Source organism: Solanum stenotomum, chromosome 12, assembly GCF_019186545.1.
Source record: "Solanum stenotomum isolate F172 chromosome 12, ASM1918654v1, whole genome shotgun sequence".
Taxonomy (NCBI): domain Eukaryota; kingdom Viridiplantae; phylum Streptophyta; class Magnoliopsida; order Solanales; family Solanaceae; genus Solanum; species Solanum stenotomum.
Genome location: NC_064293.1, coordinates 36969286 through 36986729, shown reverse-complemented (window position 1 = coordinate 36986729; position 17444 = coordinate 36969286). Strand labels below are relative to the sequence as shown.

The 17444-nt window shown below is 33.1% G+C and overlaps 3 protein-coding genes across 3 annotated transcripts; 2 read left to right on the top strand and 1 right to left on the bottom strand.

The window, feature by feature from the left end:
- Positions 1-2870: 2870 nt before the first annotated feature.
- On the top strand, positions 2871-6626 carry LOC125848770 (PAP-specific phosphatase HAL2-like). Its single transcript, XM_049528697.1, has 3 exons — positions 2871-3398; positions 5101-5785; positions 6015-6626. Exons 1-3 carry the CDS (start codon positions 3044-3046, stop codon positions 6316-6318), a joined length of 1344 nt encoding a protein of 447 aa, XP_049384654.1. The 5' UTR covers positions 2871-3043; the 3' UTR covers positions 6319-6626.
- A 2297-nt stretch (positions 6627-8923) lies between these two features.
- Positions 8924-9631, top strand: LOC125848103 (uncharacterized). The gene has a single exon (XM_049527907.1). It carries the CDS (start codon positions 8995-8997, stop codon positions 9457-9459), a length of 465 nt encoding a protein of 154 aa, XP_049383864.1. The 5' UTR covers positions 8924-8994; the 3' UTR covers positions 9460-9631.
- A 788-nt stretch (positions 9632-10419) lies between these two features.
- LOC125846526 (secretory carrier-associated membrane protein 3-like) lies at positions 10420-16314 on the bottom strand. Its single transcript, XM_049525985.1, has 13 exons — positions 16034-16314; positions 14774-14839; positions 14320-14430; positions 14155-14217; positions 13953-13986; positions 13400-13522; positions 12224-12286; positions 12043-12136; positions 11748-11793; positions 11422-11489; positions 11128-11176; positions 10865-10930; positions 10420-10782 (listed from the first exon to the last, which is right to left on the bottom strand). Exons 1-13 carry the CDS (start codon positions 16091-16093, stop codon positions 10696-10698), a joined length of 930 nt encoding a protein of 309 aa, XP_049381942.1. The 5' UTR covers positions 16094-16314; the 3' UTR covers positions 10420-10695.
- Between the last annotated feature and the right edge of the window lie 1130 nt (positions 16315-17444).

Genomic DNA, 17444 nt, shown 5'->3' with positions numbered 1-17444 from the left:
ATGTTAAACCTATTTAGGATAAATATATCTTTGTGTTATGTTTTTTATGCACATATATAAAGGCCCTATGATTAATAAAATTTATATATGTGCATAAACAAAGTTGATATAATGTCAAATTTAGAAATTTTCTATTATATATATATGTGACTACATGAATGTAAAGTTCTGAAAAACTTTTAGCCAAAATTAATTTTATGTAAAGTTTCGTAAATTATTAAACCTATTTTGGACCAAGGATATTTAGGTAAGTGTAACAAGATTTATTCCACCTTGGAAATTATATATTCAAATCGGAATATGTCATTTTGGAATCAGCAATAAGTCATATAATATCCCATATACACACATTAAAAACCATATTATAAACTGATGATATTACTTCAACTTTAAAGAGCAATGTGTCATTTTGACATCAACAATAAGTCATGATTTACACTCTCAATATATACATTAAATATTCATGTTGGGTTATGTTAAAACGAATTAGCTAGGATAAAGATATCTGTAAATTCTTCATTGTAATTAATAACTATAAACATATATACTTATATATGAATTATAGTATATTTTATGACATAACAACATGATCACGCTAAGATTTACATCCAAACAACTCACTAGAATCATGACTAATCCATTTAACTTTGAGTCTTTCTACTATAAAATAAATATAATTACATAATTAAAAAGTTTTGAAAATTAATTTGTCAAACTCCAACTCTCTTAATTATTATTAGCCAAATAGCTTTTATATTACAATTGAAGTGTAAAGCATCTTTATATTGCTTGTCCGTGTGTATAAAGCATTCCATCATATTCATATCCCCTCTCTTCACACTTTCATTCAAGTTTTTAGGTCACTTCGATACGTGCTTCATAATGAAAAAATAGGCAATGATCTTATAATTGGATATTAAAAAGACATTAACTTCGAGTCTGGCCGAATCGATATTTTAGATTAAGGTTAGAATAAAGCCTAGTTGAGCAACTATAGTCTGAGTCAGGGTCGAGATCAGGATCAAGGTGCAAAGCTGTATCCGGGGTCGATGTTTGGGTCAAGTCGGAGTTGGGACAGGAATAACATTTGTGCAGATTATATCCAAGTGTTCTAAAAGAAAATATTTCCTAGGTAAAATTTTGTATATCGAGTAAATATTTTTTAAATTTTGTGATCTATATCAAGTAGGATACTGGATTTTAAAAGTTATAAAATATAATACTGCCTCCATTTTTAAAAAAAAAGTAAAGTGTTGCTAAAAAAGTAAAAATATTCATTTCTTTTGAAATCGACTAAAAATGAAAATAGTTATATAGTTATGTTATCTACGGGACACCTCCGGCCTCCGCGGCTCCCGTAGATTAGTTTTATGTAAAGTTTTGTGAATTATTACACCTATTTAGGACTAAGGATTATATTTAGCTAAGTGTAACAAGATTTATTTCACATTGGAAATCATAGATTCAAATCGGAACATGTCATTTTGAAATCAGCAATAAGTTGGTTTATAATATATATATATATATATATATATATATATATATATATATATATATATATATCCTATATACATACATTAAAAATCTAAGTATAATCAACTTTAAGGAGCAATATGTCATTTTGACATCAACAATAAGTCATGATTTACACTCTCAATATATACATTTAATATTCATGTGGGGTTATGTTAAAACGAATTAGTTAGGATAAAGATATCTGTTACTTCTTCATTGTTATCCTGAATAGGGCTAATATTTCACCATGAAAATTGATGTGTCTATTAAGCAAAAGCAAGTAATTTGTATATTGATACAAAAAATATATATGAAAAAAGACATAAAGTCATCATTAAAATTGTCTTGAATTTTAAAAAAGGTATCTCAACTTTATAGGCGTCCTATTATCCCACAAAAGTATTAAATATCTTTGTAAATATACCATTTCGACTTATTTTTTTACCAGGTAAGATGTGTGCGATGCTCACATTTTAGTTAAATTAAATTAATTTAAATATTAAATTCACCTGACCTAATTTGTTTCAAAAAGAAAAAAACTTTTTTCTTTTCTTTTATTTTCCATTTCTCAGTTTGTCTCCTCGTTTTCTTCATCATAGCTTTGGTTGAAGATCATTTGCTTCATTTTGATAATGATAACAACTTATATTTCACGACTCGATCGAAATTTGCCTCCGTTTTTTCCATTTCTTTGCGTTTTTTTGGAAAGTGCAAAGATATATGCTTAATAATGAAAAAAAAACGTCACGATCTTATAATTCCAATGGCAAAATGTTTGGATATTAAAAAGACATCAACTTCGTTGCTATATATTATATATATAAAATTACTAATTAAGAGTTTGATCGAATCAGTGTTTTGGATTAAGGTTAGAATAAGGTCTAGTTGAGTAACCATAGTCTGAGTCGGGGTCGAGCTCAGGATCAGGGTGCAAAGTTGTATCTGGGTCGATGTTAGGTTTTTTTTTTTTTTAATTATTATTATTATTATTATTTTTACCCTCCCTAGGAGTTCCCACCCCTTTTGTTCCCTTGGTGACTCGAACTCGCAACCTTCGAGTTGAAAGTGAGGGGTGTTTACCATCCGAGCAACTCCCTCTCATCGGTCGATGTTAGGGTCAAGTTGGAGTTGGTAAAAATTTGTATATGTAAATATTTTTTAAATTTTGTAATTTATATCAAGTAGGACACTGAATTTTTTAAGTTATCAAATATAATACTGCCTCTGTTTTTTTTTTTTAAAAAAAGTAAAGTGTGGCAAAAAAAGGAAAAATATTCATTCGTTTTGAAACAGACTAAAAAATAAAACTAGCTATTGTTTTGTAATCTACCGTACACCTCCGACCTCCGCGGCTTCTTGGCCTTGAGAAGTCTGTGACTGTGTGTTTCTATATAAACAAATTGAGTCCACACGAAAACTCATTGTTTTTTTCAAGCCAATCATTGAAACCAAAAAAACAAAAAATTCATCCCCTGTTTCTTTAGCTGCGTGTAAATTTCTTCATCTATAAAAAAAACTAATCTCTATTATGTCTTCTTGTACTAGTAGCTTTTCAACCAAAGTCCCACATACTTTTAGGAAGAATGATATTTTCCCAAAAAAACAAATATTAGGAACTCTTTCTTGGACCAAGAAAGATTCTTACTTGGGTTTCACTGCCCAAACTAGTAGTCAAACAGATTTTGTGTCTGCAATGGATGAAGATTGTAAATTGGAAGTTAACTCGGCTTATATATCAGATGGGTATTCTAAAGAAGTGGAAATTGCTGTAAGAGCTGTTCATATGGCTTGCTTGCTCTGCCAGAGGGTTCAAGAAAATTTGTTATCAGAAAGCTCTGAACATGTTCATTCTAAGGAGGATGACTCTCCTGTGACAATTGCTGGTATGTTGCTTATTGTTCTAGATTGTATTGTTGTGTTTTCGTGTTTGGGAATTCTAGGATTTTGCTTGAGAGTTGGGTTTTTGTAGGTGAATTGGGGGAGGGAAAAAGATTGTGTCTTTTTTAGTAATCATTTTGGATATTGTTGATTAGATAGTCGAAAATGAATGTTATGTGTGATGTTTAGAGTGGATAAGAGTCCCACATTTGGTTTGGTTGGGAAATGGATTGGTGGTCTGCTTATATGGACTTAAACAATCCTCCCTTCGCGAGCTAGGGTTGAGTTACGTCACATGCTATATCTTTACATGTGATAATCCAGACATTCTTTTATCCAGGATAAGATGTGTGACATTCAAGGACCAGAAGTATATTCACAACTCGGTCCGGGGTGCCCACACTGGACCTAATCTTCCAATTTGTCAGTAAAATTATGTAACTTGTTGAAGATTGATGGTTTGTTCAATGAAAACTCTACCTACATATGTATTTTGGTAAAAAAAACTGGATTCTTGACATCATTTTGTTTCAATTGATGGTGAGAGACACATTTCTGTCTGTTTTTAACTCATTTCAGGATATTAGGTAACTATGGAATTGTATTTATTATTATTTGGAGTTCTATCGAACTCATGTTTTCTCCTGTGAAATGGAACATACTATTTTGGTTTTCTGTAGTGCTATAGAATTTGTGTGGGAGTTAAAGCATACTAACCTAATCTAGAATCTTCAAATGTATTTGTTTAAAGCTTGCAATGTATAAAGAAAACCTAATGCACTAGGTACTATTATGTTTTACAACTTGTAGACTTTAATAAAGCATAATTTAACAGTCATCAAGCAAAAGATAGTAACTCTGTGTCACAAGTTCATTGATGCCTTTCTCTCTGTAATGAGTGGCTGCCTTGTCCAAATATGTGTGTTGAGACAAGTAACATGAAGAGACAAAGAGGAAAGAAAAGATTTTGTCTCTTCAATAACTAAATGATCATCTATGAGTACAACACAAAATCTTTTCATCCATTTCCACTCAACAAATCCAAAAATAAGTCCTTTTGTCTCCCAAGAAGTAATTATCTGGTCTAAGAAAAATTGAACATAAATATCATCATCGTCATATGATTTATATTAGGAAACTTTGCTGGTGATGATAGACTGAAGATTATGTCATCAATGTCAGAATACTGACAACAGAAGAGCATTTGACAAAACAAGGTTGCACTATCTTAATAAGTGAATTCTAGAATCATAACCATAAGATCTCCCAGACTGAGTTCGGAGAAGATTTTATGTCTGAGCTACAATTGCTCTGTCTCTAAAATTGTATCTGTCTCTTTCCTGCTGCTATCTAGTTACATGGAATCATTTATGGGTACGTCTACTTTATGTCACAAAGTTGGGTGTGACATGGGTATAGGTGCTTCGTGCAGAGTTTTCAAATTAAATTACAATAAAAATTGATGTGAAAATAAATATGGATCCATGTAACATTATGTGCAATTGGGGTCCAATGTATTAAGTTGGACTTGATCTTCAAACGTGAAAGGATCAGGCTTCACTTTTTGATGTCATGCTCTGGTTTGTCATAACATTTTGAAATACTTCAAGAGTGCATTTCCAAGATGATGGTGCATCAGCCATTTTCTTCATAAAAACTGCTGTATCTTCTTAAAATGCTAAGATCAGCTAATCTTGATCTTGTTAGATTGGAGCGTCCAAGCAATTGTAAGCTGGGTACTGTCCGAGGCTTATGGCAGTAACGTCTCTATTGTTGCTGAGGAAGATGTGGAAGCTCTTTCCAAGGCTAGCGCAACGGGCCTGTTAGAAGCAGTAGTAAGAACTGTGAATGAGTGTCTAGCCGATGCACCTCGTTTTGGACTGAAAGGTCCTGATACTGATCTGGATGCTAAAGCTGTTCTTGAGGCCATAAGTCGTTGCAGCTTGGCAGGTGCCAGAGGTAGCAAGTTTTGGGTACTGGATCCTGTTGATGGCACGTTGGGTTTTGTACGTGGAGATCAATACGCTATTGCTTTGGCATTGATCAAAGACGGAGAACCTGTGCTTGGGGTTCTCGGGTGTCCAAATTATCCTATGAAGAAGGAATGGCTTAGTTATCAAAATGGTTATAGGAGAATCTTATCTAGGTTGACCTCCTCTACATCTGAATCTTCGGATAGAGGTTCTGTACTTTATGCAAGGAAAGGTGGTGGCAAGGCTTGGATGCAACCATTACTGCGCGGAGAAAATAAATTTGTGTGGCCGAACTCTGCAAGGGAAATTAGAGTATCCTCCATCGATAACCCAGCACTAGCTACCTTTTGTGAACCAGTTGAGAAGGCAAATTCAAGCCATTCATTCACAGCAGGACTGGCTCATAGTGTTGGTCTTCGGTAAATATCTCTCACAATTCCCTCTCGTATTCCAAAACTGATCTTCCTATAACGTGTGTAACTTTCAAGATGCTATATTTACGATGGCTTACTAGTTGTCTTAGCATTTAGAATCTATTTCCGGTTATGCTTGACAGCTACAAATACTGAAAATTACTCTGCAATCTCTAGTAAAATATTGATGCAATCAGATTCTTTTTAAGCTCGGCTGACAACATATCTACTGCAGGAACCAGCCATTACGTGTATATAGCATGGTAAAGTATGCAGCCATAGCTCGAGGAGATGCTGAGATATACATGAAATTTGCAAGGGCTGGTTACAAGGAGAAAATATGGGATCATGCAGCTGGTGTTCTTATCATTGAAGAAGCCGGTGGAGTGGTGACCGATGCAGGAGGGCAACCACTAGACTTCTCAAAAGGCGAATACTTGGAAGGACTTGATCGCGGTATAATTGCTTGCGCTGGAGCCAAACTGCACGAAACGATCATCGGGGCTGTAGATGCTAGCTGGAACTCCTCTAGCCTTTAATCTACTGTATGTTACTCAAAATTTTCAGCCTAAAATGTGATATGGTGTGCATAGGACCATCTATGTTGCAAATATGAATAAATGATAGTACTAGGCATTATACTGCAACTGTGGGTACTGATTTTTTATTTTTTTAATTTCGTACCTGGTGTCTGGTACCCTCATTGGAGTCCGACTAAATCGGGATTTATGGCGCTGACAAGTACAGGGTACTGATTTATTGCACTATGCTGGGAGCCAAAATTGAAAAAAAAATGTCTAGCATCAGCATGTGGAAATTTAATTCATTAAAAGAATGCATTAATTGAATTTGGATATATCATATCACCTAAGTAGACATAGGGAAAATAGGAGTGGCCTGCAAAAGCGAGTGAGATTCAATAGGATGGGTCCAATTTTCTTTTAATGTCTGTGTTTGCCTTAATTTTTTTCATTTTCGGTTGATCAAATTTTTTTAAAAAAATATTACAAATACATTCAAAATGAGGAAAATAACTTTTCTAGTTTTTAATTTCCTTTTCTTTATTTTGGTTAAAATTGTTTACCTCTCAAATGAATCTCAACCATCAATTTTTACAAACGCACATGGCAATAAACAACCATTCTATTGACATGTACGGATACTATTAAATGTACCAAGCGTTTAACTACATATTTTAGATCATAGTTTAAAAATTATCTTAAAATTTCTATTTGATTAAATTTTGAAATTTAAATTTTTAAATATTTTTAAGTTTTCATTCAGAGCAGTTTTTGGGACTCCCACTCGCAATGTAATGTTTTTAACAGTTAAATAGATGTCTAAACACAACTTCAAAAACTTAAATTTTCAAATGTTAACATCAAAATCTATGTTCAAATGGGGTTCAAAGGACAATTTCATGTGAGCTGGCTTTTTTAGCCACAATAAATTCATACGAGTTTCAAACTAAACCACTGGTGTCTAACGCGTTTTCAACTTTTCTTTTATCTATCTGAATAATAATAGATCGGGGGACAAAATTGTAAAGAATAGTTGACATGAAAGTTATGACTAGAGCTATCAAAAGGGCCGGGCCCAGCCCACCCCGTTCAAGCCTCGCGGACCAAGGAATTTGAAGGGCTAGGGCAGGCTGGCCCTTCATTCAGAAGAGCCTGAAAATGTTTCAACCCAACCCACCCCTAGAAGGGCCGAGGGCTGGGGTAGGCTAGCCCTTCTTTTTTTTTTCTTTTCAAACTTATAATTCTATAATATCAAGAAAATGAGAAGATTTTCAAATCAAATATGACAAACGATGGTGTTGTTTTAATAACACTAGCAAAAAGTCTACTGTAGTTAGCATGTATCTCGCATACCAGATACACAAGCGAGATACAAGAGTGACAAGTAAGATTGGAGGGAGGCGAGGGCGCGAAATTTGTCTATGCATCCTAGATACATGTGAATCTACTTGGATAGAGTGTATCTAGAACAGATTAACCTAATTTTGAGTTCATATATTCCGAGATACATATATCTGGACGTACCAAAATCTGGTAAGATTCATAATATTACAACGTGTATTAAAGTAATTAGATTATATACTAGTGAGATTATGGTAAGTTACCCTTAATTAAAAAGTTTTGGCCCATGGGCCGATCCCGGCCAGGCCTCAATCAAGCCTCAAGGGCCAGGGGCTTATATGGAGCGGGCTTATAAGCCCTAGTTTTAAATGGGCTTGAAAATTTTTATCTCAACCTAACCCATATAACGAGTTGGGTTGGGCCGACCCCATGGGCTAAGCCCATTTTGATGGCTCTAATTATGACTTATGATATATAGAGAATTAATCCACTGTACTTATGGGTGTACATGAAGTGGTTTAGTTCGATTTATATTAAAATCAAACCAAATTAATTATATCGATTTTTTGGTTACACAAATACTATTTCAAACTTTATTTTTTCAAGTATAGAAAAAAAATTTATTTATTTTGTCGATTTATTTGACTTTTCAGTTTGGTACGATTTCTCTATTTGATTTGTACCACCTAACTTGTATCATCACCTTTATTAATTTGTATCTATTAATGTAAAATTAATTCTCTGCTTCCTAGGGCTCATTAAGGCAGCACCTATCTACCATCCCTACATGCCTAATTGATAGAATTATAGTCCACGCTACTATGTCCATTTATGTTTTTTCGAGTTTAACTATCTAATATTTGAAACTATTCGATTAATTTGAATTCAAGTTGAGTAAACTCATACGCGGTAATTAACACATTTTATTAAACGTGAATTATTTTCAAAATTCAAAATCATTAGTCAAAGTATATCTTCATTCTTAACTATCTTGTCACACATTCTCAATGATAAGTCCTTTACACTTATATAAATATGTACACATGTTTAGGGGTAAAACAAAAAAGGATTTGTTTGAACCGCTTTGTTGAATATGTAGATGTTGAATGATTCTTATGTAAATTTGTCTCTATCACTGTACATGTTGACGCATTAATATCACTAATTAAAAAGGAAAATATCTAGATATATCTAATATAATCATGTATACTATAGTGTAATAAATTGCACCCACCCTATTCTAATTATATAAAGTCTTCATAAAAGTGTGACAACTACCATCTACTTATAACTCTCTTTTCCCATAAATTTTACTCACTCTTCTCCTCTCTCTTTCACCTAAAAAACCAAAAAATGAAGAAAATCTCCATTACTACCCTCACTCTCTTAGCTCTTTTGGTCATCATAACATTCACTTCTACCATTGCTACAAGACACATCCACCCGAAAAAACACGGGGTTGAAAAAACAAAGAAAGGTGAAACAGGCAGTGGCGAAGTCAGAAATAATAATGGAAAAAACAATGGTGATGGGGCTTTTGGTGGGATTTTTGGGCCTGGTGGAGGGTTTAATATTCCTGGGCTTGGTGGTGGAGTATTTGGTGGTGGATTTGGAAGCCCAAAAGGTGGATATGGAAAAAGTGGAGCTGTAAGTTCCAGTGTTGTGTGTAAAGAAAACGGCCCATGTTTGGGTATGAAATTAATATGTCCAGCAAAATGTTATAAAGCATATTCAAGTGCTGGAAAAGGTTATGGTTTTGGTGGTGGATCTGGTGGATGTACTATGGATTGCAAGAAGAAATGTCTTGCTTATTGTTGAAGCAAAAAAATAATAATAGCTAAGTAAGTTATTATATTTATATTACTTATAATATGTGTTGTTTGGTTGTATTTGTTTTGTCATGTGGAACAATATATTATGTTAGCTAAGTTCTACATTATTATGATATAAGTAGTAGAATTAATGATGAAAAGTTCATGTTTGGGATTGAGATGTTACTCTATATATATATATATTGTTGAATCGTCTTGACATGTTATAAGTATAATAATTTAGTGTTTTCTGAATTTTCTTGCTAAAATTTTCTGGCTCTGCGACTATTCGAAGTATATACCAGTTTAATGCATTTTGAGAATGCTCGTGTGGGAACTTAAAAAGCTATGAATTCTAAATTGTGGACAAATTGATAGATTTGGGTGAATTAAAGATGTGTGTACTCAATTAGTTGGTTACATTTAATAACATTGACTAAGAATTTGAAGAGGTGGAGGGGATATGATTATCAGATTAATACTTCATTAATATGGTACCAGTTTCTTATTAATTGCAAGTTGTAACCTTATCTTATATCATATCTATAGATGGATTAAGAAGAATTTTTTTATGAAATTAGTAGCGAAGTCATAATTTTCATAAAGAGGAGTAAACAAAAAATTGAAAAGATTTAACATATATATATATATATATATTAATTCATTCAATTGTATTATTATACATTTTTCCAAGAGAAGAATGTAGGTAAGAAGGCTAAACATATTCTAAAAATAATATTTCAATATTGTGTATGTACTATTTGAGTTAATTCACTCCGGGACCTGGTCCCTACTGTCTCCCTTAAAAGTCCTTTATGAGTTTCGAGTCGGGGAATTATGCTGTAAGAAGACCGTTTCAATTATAACTCAACTCACTATAGATTCTTTCAAATCAATTCATTAAAAGAAGTATGTTTCATTTATATTTGAAAAAAATGTGTGATTTAAGATGAAACATTATAAGAAGTATGACAAAAGATCAATTTAAACATAATATAGATTGTGTCTCTAATAACACAAAGGGATTCTATCTTTTTTTTCTAATAGCACTTTGGTCTAAGTAGTCAAATAAAACATACATCATATCATAAAAATAATCACTAAAAACATATGAAAACAAGCAGCATATTTGTGTAATTGAACTAACTACTACATATATGAAAACAAGAAATATCAGCCCAAACTGAGGTAGCCAACTCCCACACCCTTCATAGCAGCCTTCTCCCAAGAACATTTCTTTCAATTATATTGCTGCTCTAAGGGCGCCTCTAGCAGCTTCTTGCTTCATCTGTGCGGCTTTACCACTTCCTCGGAAATACATGTATACTTGCTGCATTATGAGAGGTGGTCAGATTCCAGGCTAGAGTAAAACGGATAATTTGGAAAGTGGAGAAACAGATAATGAGTCTGACCTGGATAACCCAAATGCTCAGCAATGACTCGAGACAAAATAGCCCAAAACCGATGAAGTAGAAAATCTAATAAGGGAAGGACAGCAGATTCATGTTAATAACCACAACTTAAATAGCTTGAGTTAAAACTTTCATTAGAAACAAGTTTGAGTAGGTTCTCTTCTTTCCATATTTCTTCTTCAAAGGTCAGTCCATCTTAACAAAAAGGCGTAAAAGGTACGATAGAGATACTATGGATTGTGATGAAAATAGTCCTGACTCACCCCAACAAGTACATTTTTGCCGATGAGATCCACCGCAGGCAGGATGCCTCTGTTCCAACAAATAACAGAACATCACATCATTTTAACGGTTAGCTACTTCATCCACACAAAATTGAAAAGCAATAAGCTTTACGAAGGCAGAATTCAGTGTTTTGGTTGAAAGAGAACTATGTAACTACTAGTATGCCAGAAACAGTGGATTTATTTGAGTCATTTCTTTTTTGGAATAGGGTGACAGTGTTGATGTAATTTTACAACTCTTTTTAACAAGTCAAATGCAATATGGAAACTTACGTAAGGGATTTTCCTCTGAAGACTACTGGAGGAGCAACAGCAGCAAAGACGCAGAATACAATGTGAACCTGCAAACAGAGAAAAATCTATGACAGCTGAACATTTGAGTCAGATATCCAAGAAATCTTTGACTTTGTATTTTGTAATATGGACTCAGGTACAGGTATGTACCCGGTAGGGAGTAACCTTAACCTACTTGAAAGTTTCTAGAGTATGTTGAAGGATCCTTATGAAGTACCCATTCCCATGTCATTCGCGTTGAGCATATGACAAAACAACAAAGAGACTATATAACATAGACAAAAACAATTGCATAAGGAACTTACCACGTAAAACAAGAAAAACCACGCAAACTTCATGGCACCCTCAGTTCTGTGACCAAATACCTCGATTAGTTGGGGAAGGGGAAAACAAGGCAAAAAAAGAGACAAACAAGGGGATAAACTCATTAGAGGCGTATGCAAAATTTTAAAGAATCAGTTCTCTGCAACACTGACAAAATTTTCGAATTTAATACTTCAGCCATAACAACCAACAAAAAGATCAGTTCTCGCATTTAAAAACTGTTTGATAATTTCTGAAGTAAATCAGCTCAATTCTCTGAAAGACAGATAAGTTTACCTAAAAGCACGATACAGAGGACGATACCACATGAAGTAGGCTCCAGGAACACCCAATATGAAGTAAATGATAGAAAGGAACCAGATCTTTACATCTACAGACAAAAACTAAAGTAAGTACTCTGACTTCATCGGATAAGTAATGGCATGTAGAGGCAGGGGAACATGCCGATTCGATGTACCTCCTTCTTTAATCCACGCTGTAGTGGTAGCTACAATGTTCCATAATAGGCATGCAATAAGTCCTGCTCACAATCAGCATATATCTCATTAGCAAGAGAAAAACAAGAAACTCACATACAGTACAAGATGACAATTCATACTAAAAAAAATTTATTCCAGACAGACAGATCTATCAAGTTATAACGTGCAAAGAATTTTTATTCAACAACCAGAACAATTCACAAGCAAATGCTTGTTTGAGTTGCAATTTTCACGATAAGATTCAGTAACAATGTTGATCGAAAGTGAGCCAGACCATATGGATCCCTCACTTGTCTGCTGGTACAGTAAAGTGTACCGAAATAGAGATAATGGCACTTACAGGAAGATCATTCGAAAAATGCTAGAAATTAGCAAAAACATTTCCCCCACCTCTACCGGACACTTGCACTCTTACTGGTATGCACACATTTTTTTAGTCCAAGTTACATGGGAAGGGGGACGAAAAAGAGAAGGATTATCAATTCAAATCTCTGTTTTTCTTTCTATGCAGACTAAACTAGGGTCTTTTTAGTTTCTGCAATATTGTACCTAATTCCTTGAAGGCCTCCAAAAAGGCATTATATGAGGATCTGACTTTTTTTGTCCTCGTTTCTCATTATTTTTATATTCTTTTGACGAATGGGGATTACACTTCAATGATGAATAAATAAGGAAATATGAGGCATTTTACCATTTGGGGAAGAACATAAATAAAAAAGGGAAACTAATGTAACAAAACAAAGGTTTTATGTCCCAAGTGAGAAACGAAAAGCATGCCACATGTTGGTTGGTTATTGCAATGGTTAAAATCTAAGAAACTACTGTTGGATGCAATGAATTAAGTCATAAGAACTATTACATTTGTCCCAATTTGATTGACACTTTACTATTAGAGTCCAACTATTTTTCTGACAATTCTATCCGAACTTCTCTAAATATTTTCTACTACAAGAAGTTGCATTTAGTACTTCGATGTAGTTTTTAACTGTGAAATTTTTTATTTAAACGAATTAAGGAATTGATTTAGAATTAGATGTGTGACACACTCACTCTGAACCCCACAATTTTTTGAACGGAGGGTACACCATATAAGAACACAAACCCATATTCCAAAATAGAATAACCAAACACATGGTAAGCAGTAGTTAACATACCCAAGAAAGTTGTAAATGCAACATATTGTAGCTTTTGAAGATGAATTGGTATTTCATTTGCAATATCATGATGGATGATAGGGAAGAACGGAGGCCAATTTTTCTCCTCGAGAACAATGCCGGCTGCAATTCAAAGATGAACTAAACTTGTAAGATACTGCATAAATCACAGGACTGAAGTTCCACCTGAAATAGAGTATTCTACAAAACTTGTGAGTTACTCAGGGAAATCAGAGAATTGAAAGTTACATTTGAACATCAGAATTTTACTTCAAATGTGGAAAGAATGGTGGAGACTGTATGAGAAGACGAAAAAAAAAAAAATCGCCCTAGATAAAAATCAGAAGGCTCAATCTGGAACATAGCAGAAGAAGTGTCCCATTATCTTTCTTCCTTCGGATGTAATTAGAAACTATATATGGTGTTCTCACTTCATATTAGTAGTTTAAATTCTACAAAAATTGCAAGACTGAATATTCGTTGAAGATTAAAACGAAGGATAGCAGAAGGATAAACACCAAAAAAAGAATTAAAGCAAAAGCAAAAAAGGCACCTCTTGCCGCAGCATCTTCTCTCCTTTTAAGATCCTGCAAAACATAGAGAAGTCAGATAAGTGAAAAATGACTTTGATACACCAGCAACAAAGAGCTGAGGTGCAAATAGAGGGAACTGATATTTTCAGCTCAAATAGATCAGTAACACTATAAAAAGGGTGGGACTATTAAACACTTGTTCAAATTTTCATCATCCCATACCTGTTCTCTCCGCCGCAATTCATTCTCCTTAGACTGTAATTCTTTTTCTTTCTTTTTCAGGTCCTATAATTCAAACAAACTTAGATTAAGAAACCATCATAGATATTAATGTCAAATAAGATAAAGATGACAAATCAACACAGAGATTCAGAAAGTTCCAACTACCGAAGCATTGTCAAGAGGAATATCGATTGACGCATTGCGGTCATAGAAATCAGCTGGTTCTGGCGGAAGGGGTGAAAGTCTGGAGTTTGTTGCTGGAGGCACACTCCCAGACTGAAAAGTTGATAAAAGGGAAATTATTAAGATAATACATCAAGAGAATGGCAAAAGATGTTATCCACATAGCAACTTCAAACACTCAACAAAAGAAGCAAATCCAATAATTTACCCCTACGTTCTTCCTTTCTACTTCACCTCCCCTGCCCCAAAAAGAGGGAGGTTACAAAGATAAAGCGACTAAGCATAAGCAAATACTAGTTCAGATACAATTGCAGTTTGTAAAAGTAGAAATACTGATCTATTTACCAAACTAAGGAAAATTGGTTTCCTAACCCCGATCCTGATGTAAGCGAACTGAGATAAACAGATAGGACAGAGAAAAGTATGTCCAACTTACTGTTGTATAAAATGCACCTCCACTAAATTTTGATTGCCCTGAAGATTTCCCTCTGCCTCCACCATCCTGCAGTAATTTTCAGAAGATACTTAAGACTGTTATACAAAAAAATAATTACATCATCCATTTATCCAACACTTGCACACATAGATCCCATAATTAATGTTCATGCACAGGAGGAGATCAGTGCAAAAATATCTAAAATCCTGTGATGTCAGATGTGTGATCTAACATGACTCTGTGACATCATTCACTATACTTACATTACTATGGACAGAACATCCTAAGTTAAAAACATATCAAGAATTAGAGGGTTCTCATATTCAAATATGACGGAAATTGTTTCTCCAAAATTCCTCCAGAATTACAGTATTACAGACAAAAGAACTTATCACTTTTACTACAACAACCTTTATGCCAATCACAATATTAGATTGCACATATCTGATGAAGTTAAGCCAAGGAACGAATCCACATATGATCCTGGATTCCCTTATTCACCACCACCGGAAACATTATTACCAATTGCATAATGGAACACATTTGAAATGAAAACTAGGAACCATTTTCCTTTAGACACCAACTTTTTAACTGTTCAGACACCATTACAGTTAAGAGTTTGACTCAATGAAAGGGAAGAGCTTTCCCTCATATCTCAGTATACCAAAACTAAACAACTTTTGCTAGTCATAGTATATAACAATCCATAATCATATATTTCAATATTTTGCAAAAAAAACGTCAACCTACACAAAAATCAATCACACAACTTAAGATGGTCCCAAATCAATCAATCCAACAAAGCATGAGAAATAGGAAGCACCAGCTACACTTCTATTTTTTTAAGATTAAAAAGCTCCAACTACACTTTCACAATAAAAACGATCAACTCCAAAATATATAAAACCCAAAACCCCAAATTCAACTTAAGTCATATTAAAGCTATATCCTTTTCAAGTAACCATTACAGGAAATTGAAATATTGATTTGCAAAACCAATCAACAAAAGAAAAACGCAGAAAACAAAACGAGCATAACTTCATAATTAAACCGCATAGCACGAGTTAACCCCCAAACACACACACAAAAACAGACCAGTAGAATCACTTAACGATCACTCAAAACTTGATCAAGTGAAGAATAACAAACATTCCACTTGCATAGCAGCAAAATAGGAAAACCCCAGAACAGAAAGATAGCAACTTTCAGAATTAAACCACAAAACAAAACGAAAAATAAAAAGAAGAAGAAGGAACTTACAGCAAAAGGGTTAACTTCTTCTTCTTCTTCAAAAGGGTTATGATCATAACGGCCGGCCATTTCAAGAAAACTTTCCCACTCTCTGAATTTTGCTACAAAACAAGAAATTTACAGAGGGAAAGCAAAGTATAAAAGTTGAGATCTAAATAGCAAAAATAGGTGAAAAAAGCTTAGCAGAGAAGGAAAAAAGGCAGAGTCTTGAAAACTATTGTAATTTGAATGAGGAAAACAAGAAGAAAGAAAATTCCACTACAATTCTAGAGAGGTAGAAAGACAAAAGAAGAAAACAAAGAAAAGATAAAATTGGGTGGTTTTGGTCAGTTTTTAATTTTTAATTAATTAGTACTAGCATATAAATTAAATAAAGTTTTAATCCTTTGTATGCACCAAATTACTTTAAAATTAATTACTTATTAATGTAAGGACTTTTAGTTTCATTTGGTCCTTAACTAGTGTTTAATGTATTCTAAAAAGTGATCAAAATATTGTATAGTCTTTCTTTCCTACTCTATTGAATATATTTTTCGAATGTAAGAATTTTGATATATATTTTAAAATTGAATTAAACGATATAAGAAAATCTTTTATTTTATAACTATTAGCTCACTTACAATACATCTTGAGGACTTTTATTTTTGATAACAAAAATAGTAATTCTCTTTATTTATTATCGCTTAGAATCAAATTAATTACTTTTAAAATACATCAAAAGTCATTTCCATCATATTTATATATTAAGGATCATCCCAACATATCAAAAAATATTGTTGGTGTTAACATTATTCATATGTTAAATTTATTTATTCACAAAAAGGGTGAGAAAGAGAGAAAGATAAACTAAAATAGGACAAGTTTCTTGTATTTCTTGTTCAAGTATATACTGCTATTATGTCTCAATAACTCTCTTTTTTTTCTAACTATTTTTTGACAATCCAATATTTCTTATCACTCCTCCTCTGTCCAATAATATTTTTCCACTATTGACTTTGCACACTTTTTAAGGAACTATAAATAGAAGGGTAATTTTATTATATTACTCTTTGAATATAAGAAATACAATGTTTTGAAAAATGTATTAGGAAAATAATTATAATTAATAATAAGAAAAAATTAAAAACTAAGAGTAAAATTATCCATTGATTTCATAAAGAACTTCTAAACAACATGATCTCAATATAAGATTTTACATTCTCAATATAATAAAAACCTTTTTAAGATTTTGGTTTAAATATTGTTAAGATAATAACTTTATTGTAAATATAGAGGTAAAATCCTTTCTTTTATGTGTTGATTTAACTTAATTTAATCTACTTATTCAACGACTAGAATATCGTTTGATACGCTGAAAGTCATTAATTCAAATTCAATAATAGGTAAAAATAGAATGAAATTCCTGCTTTTATTGGACAAC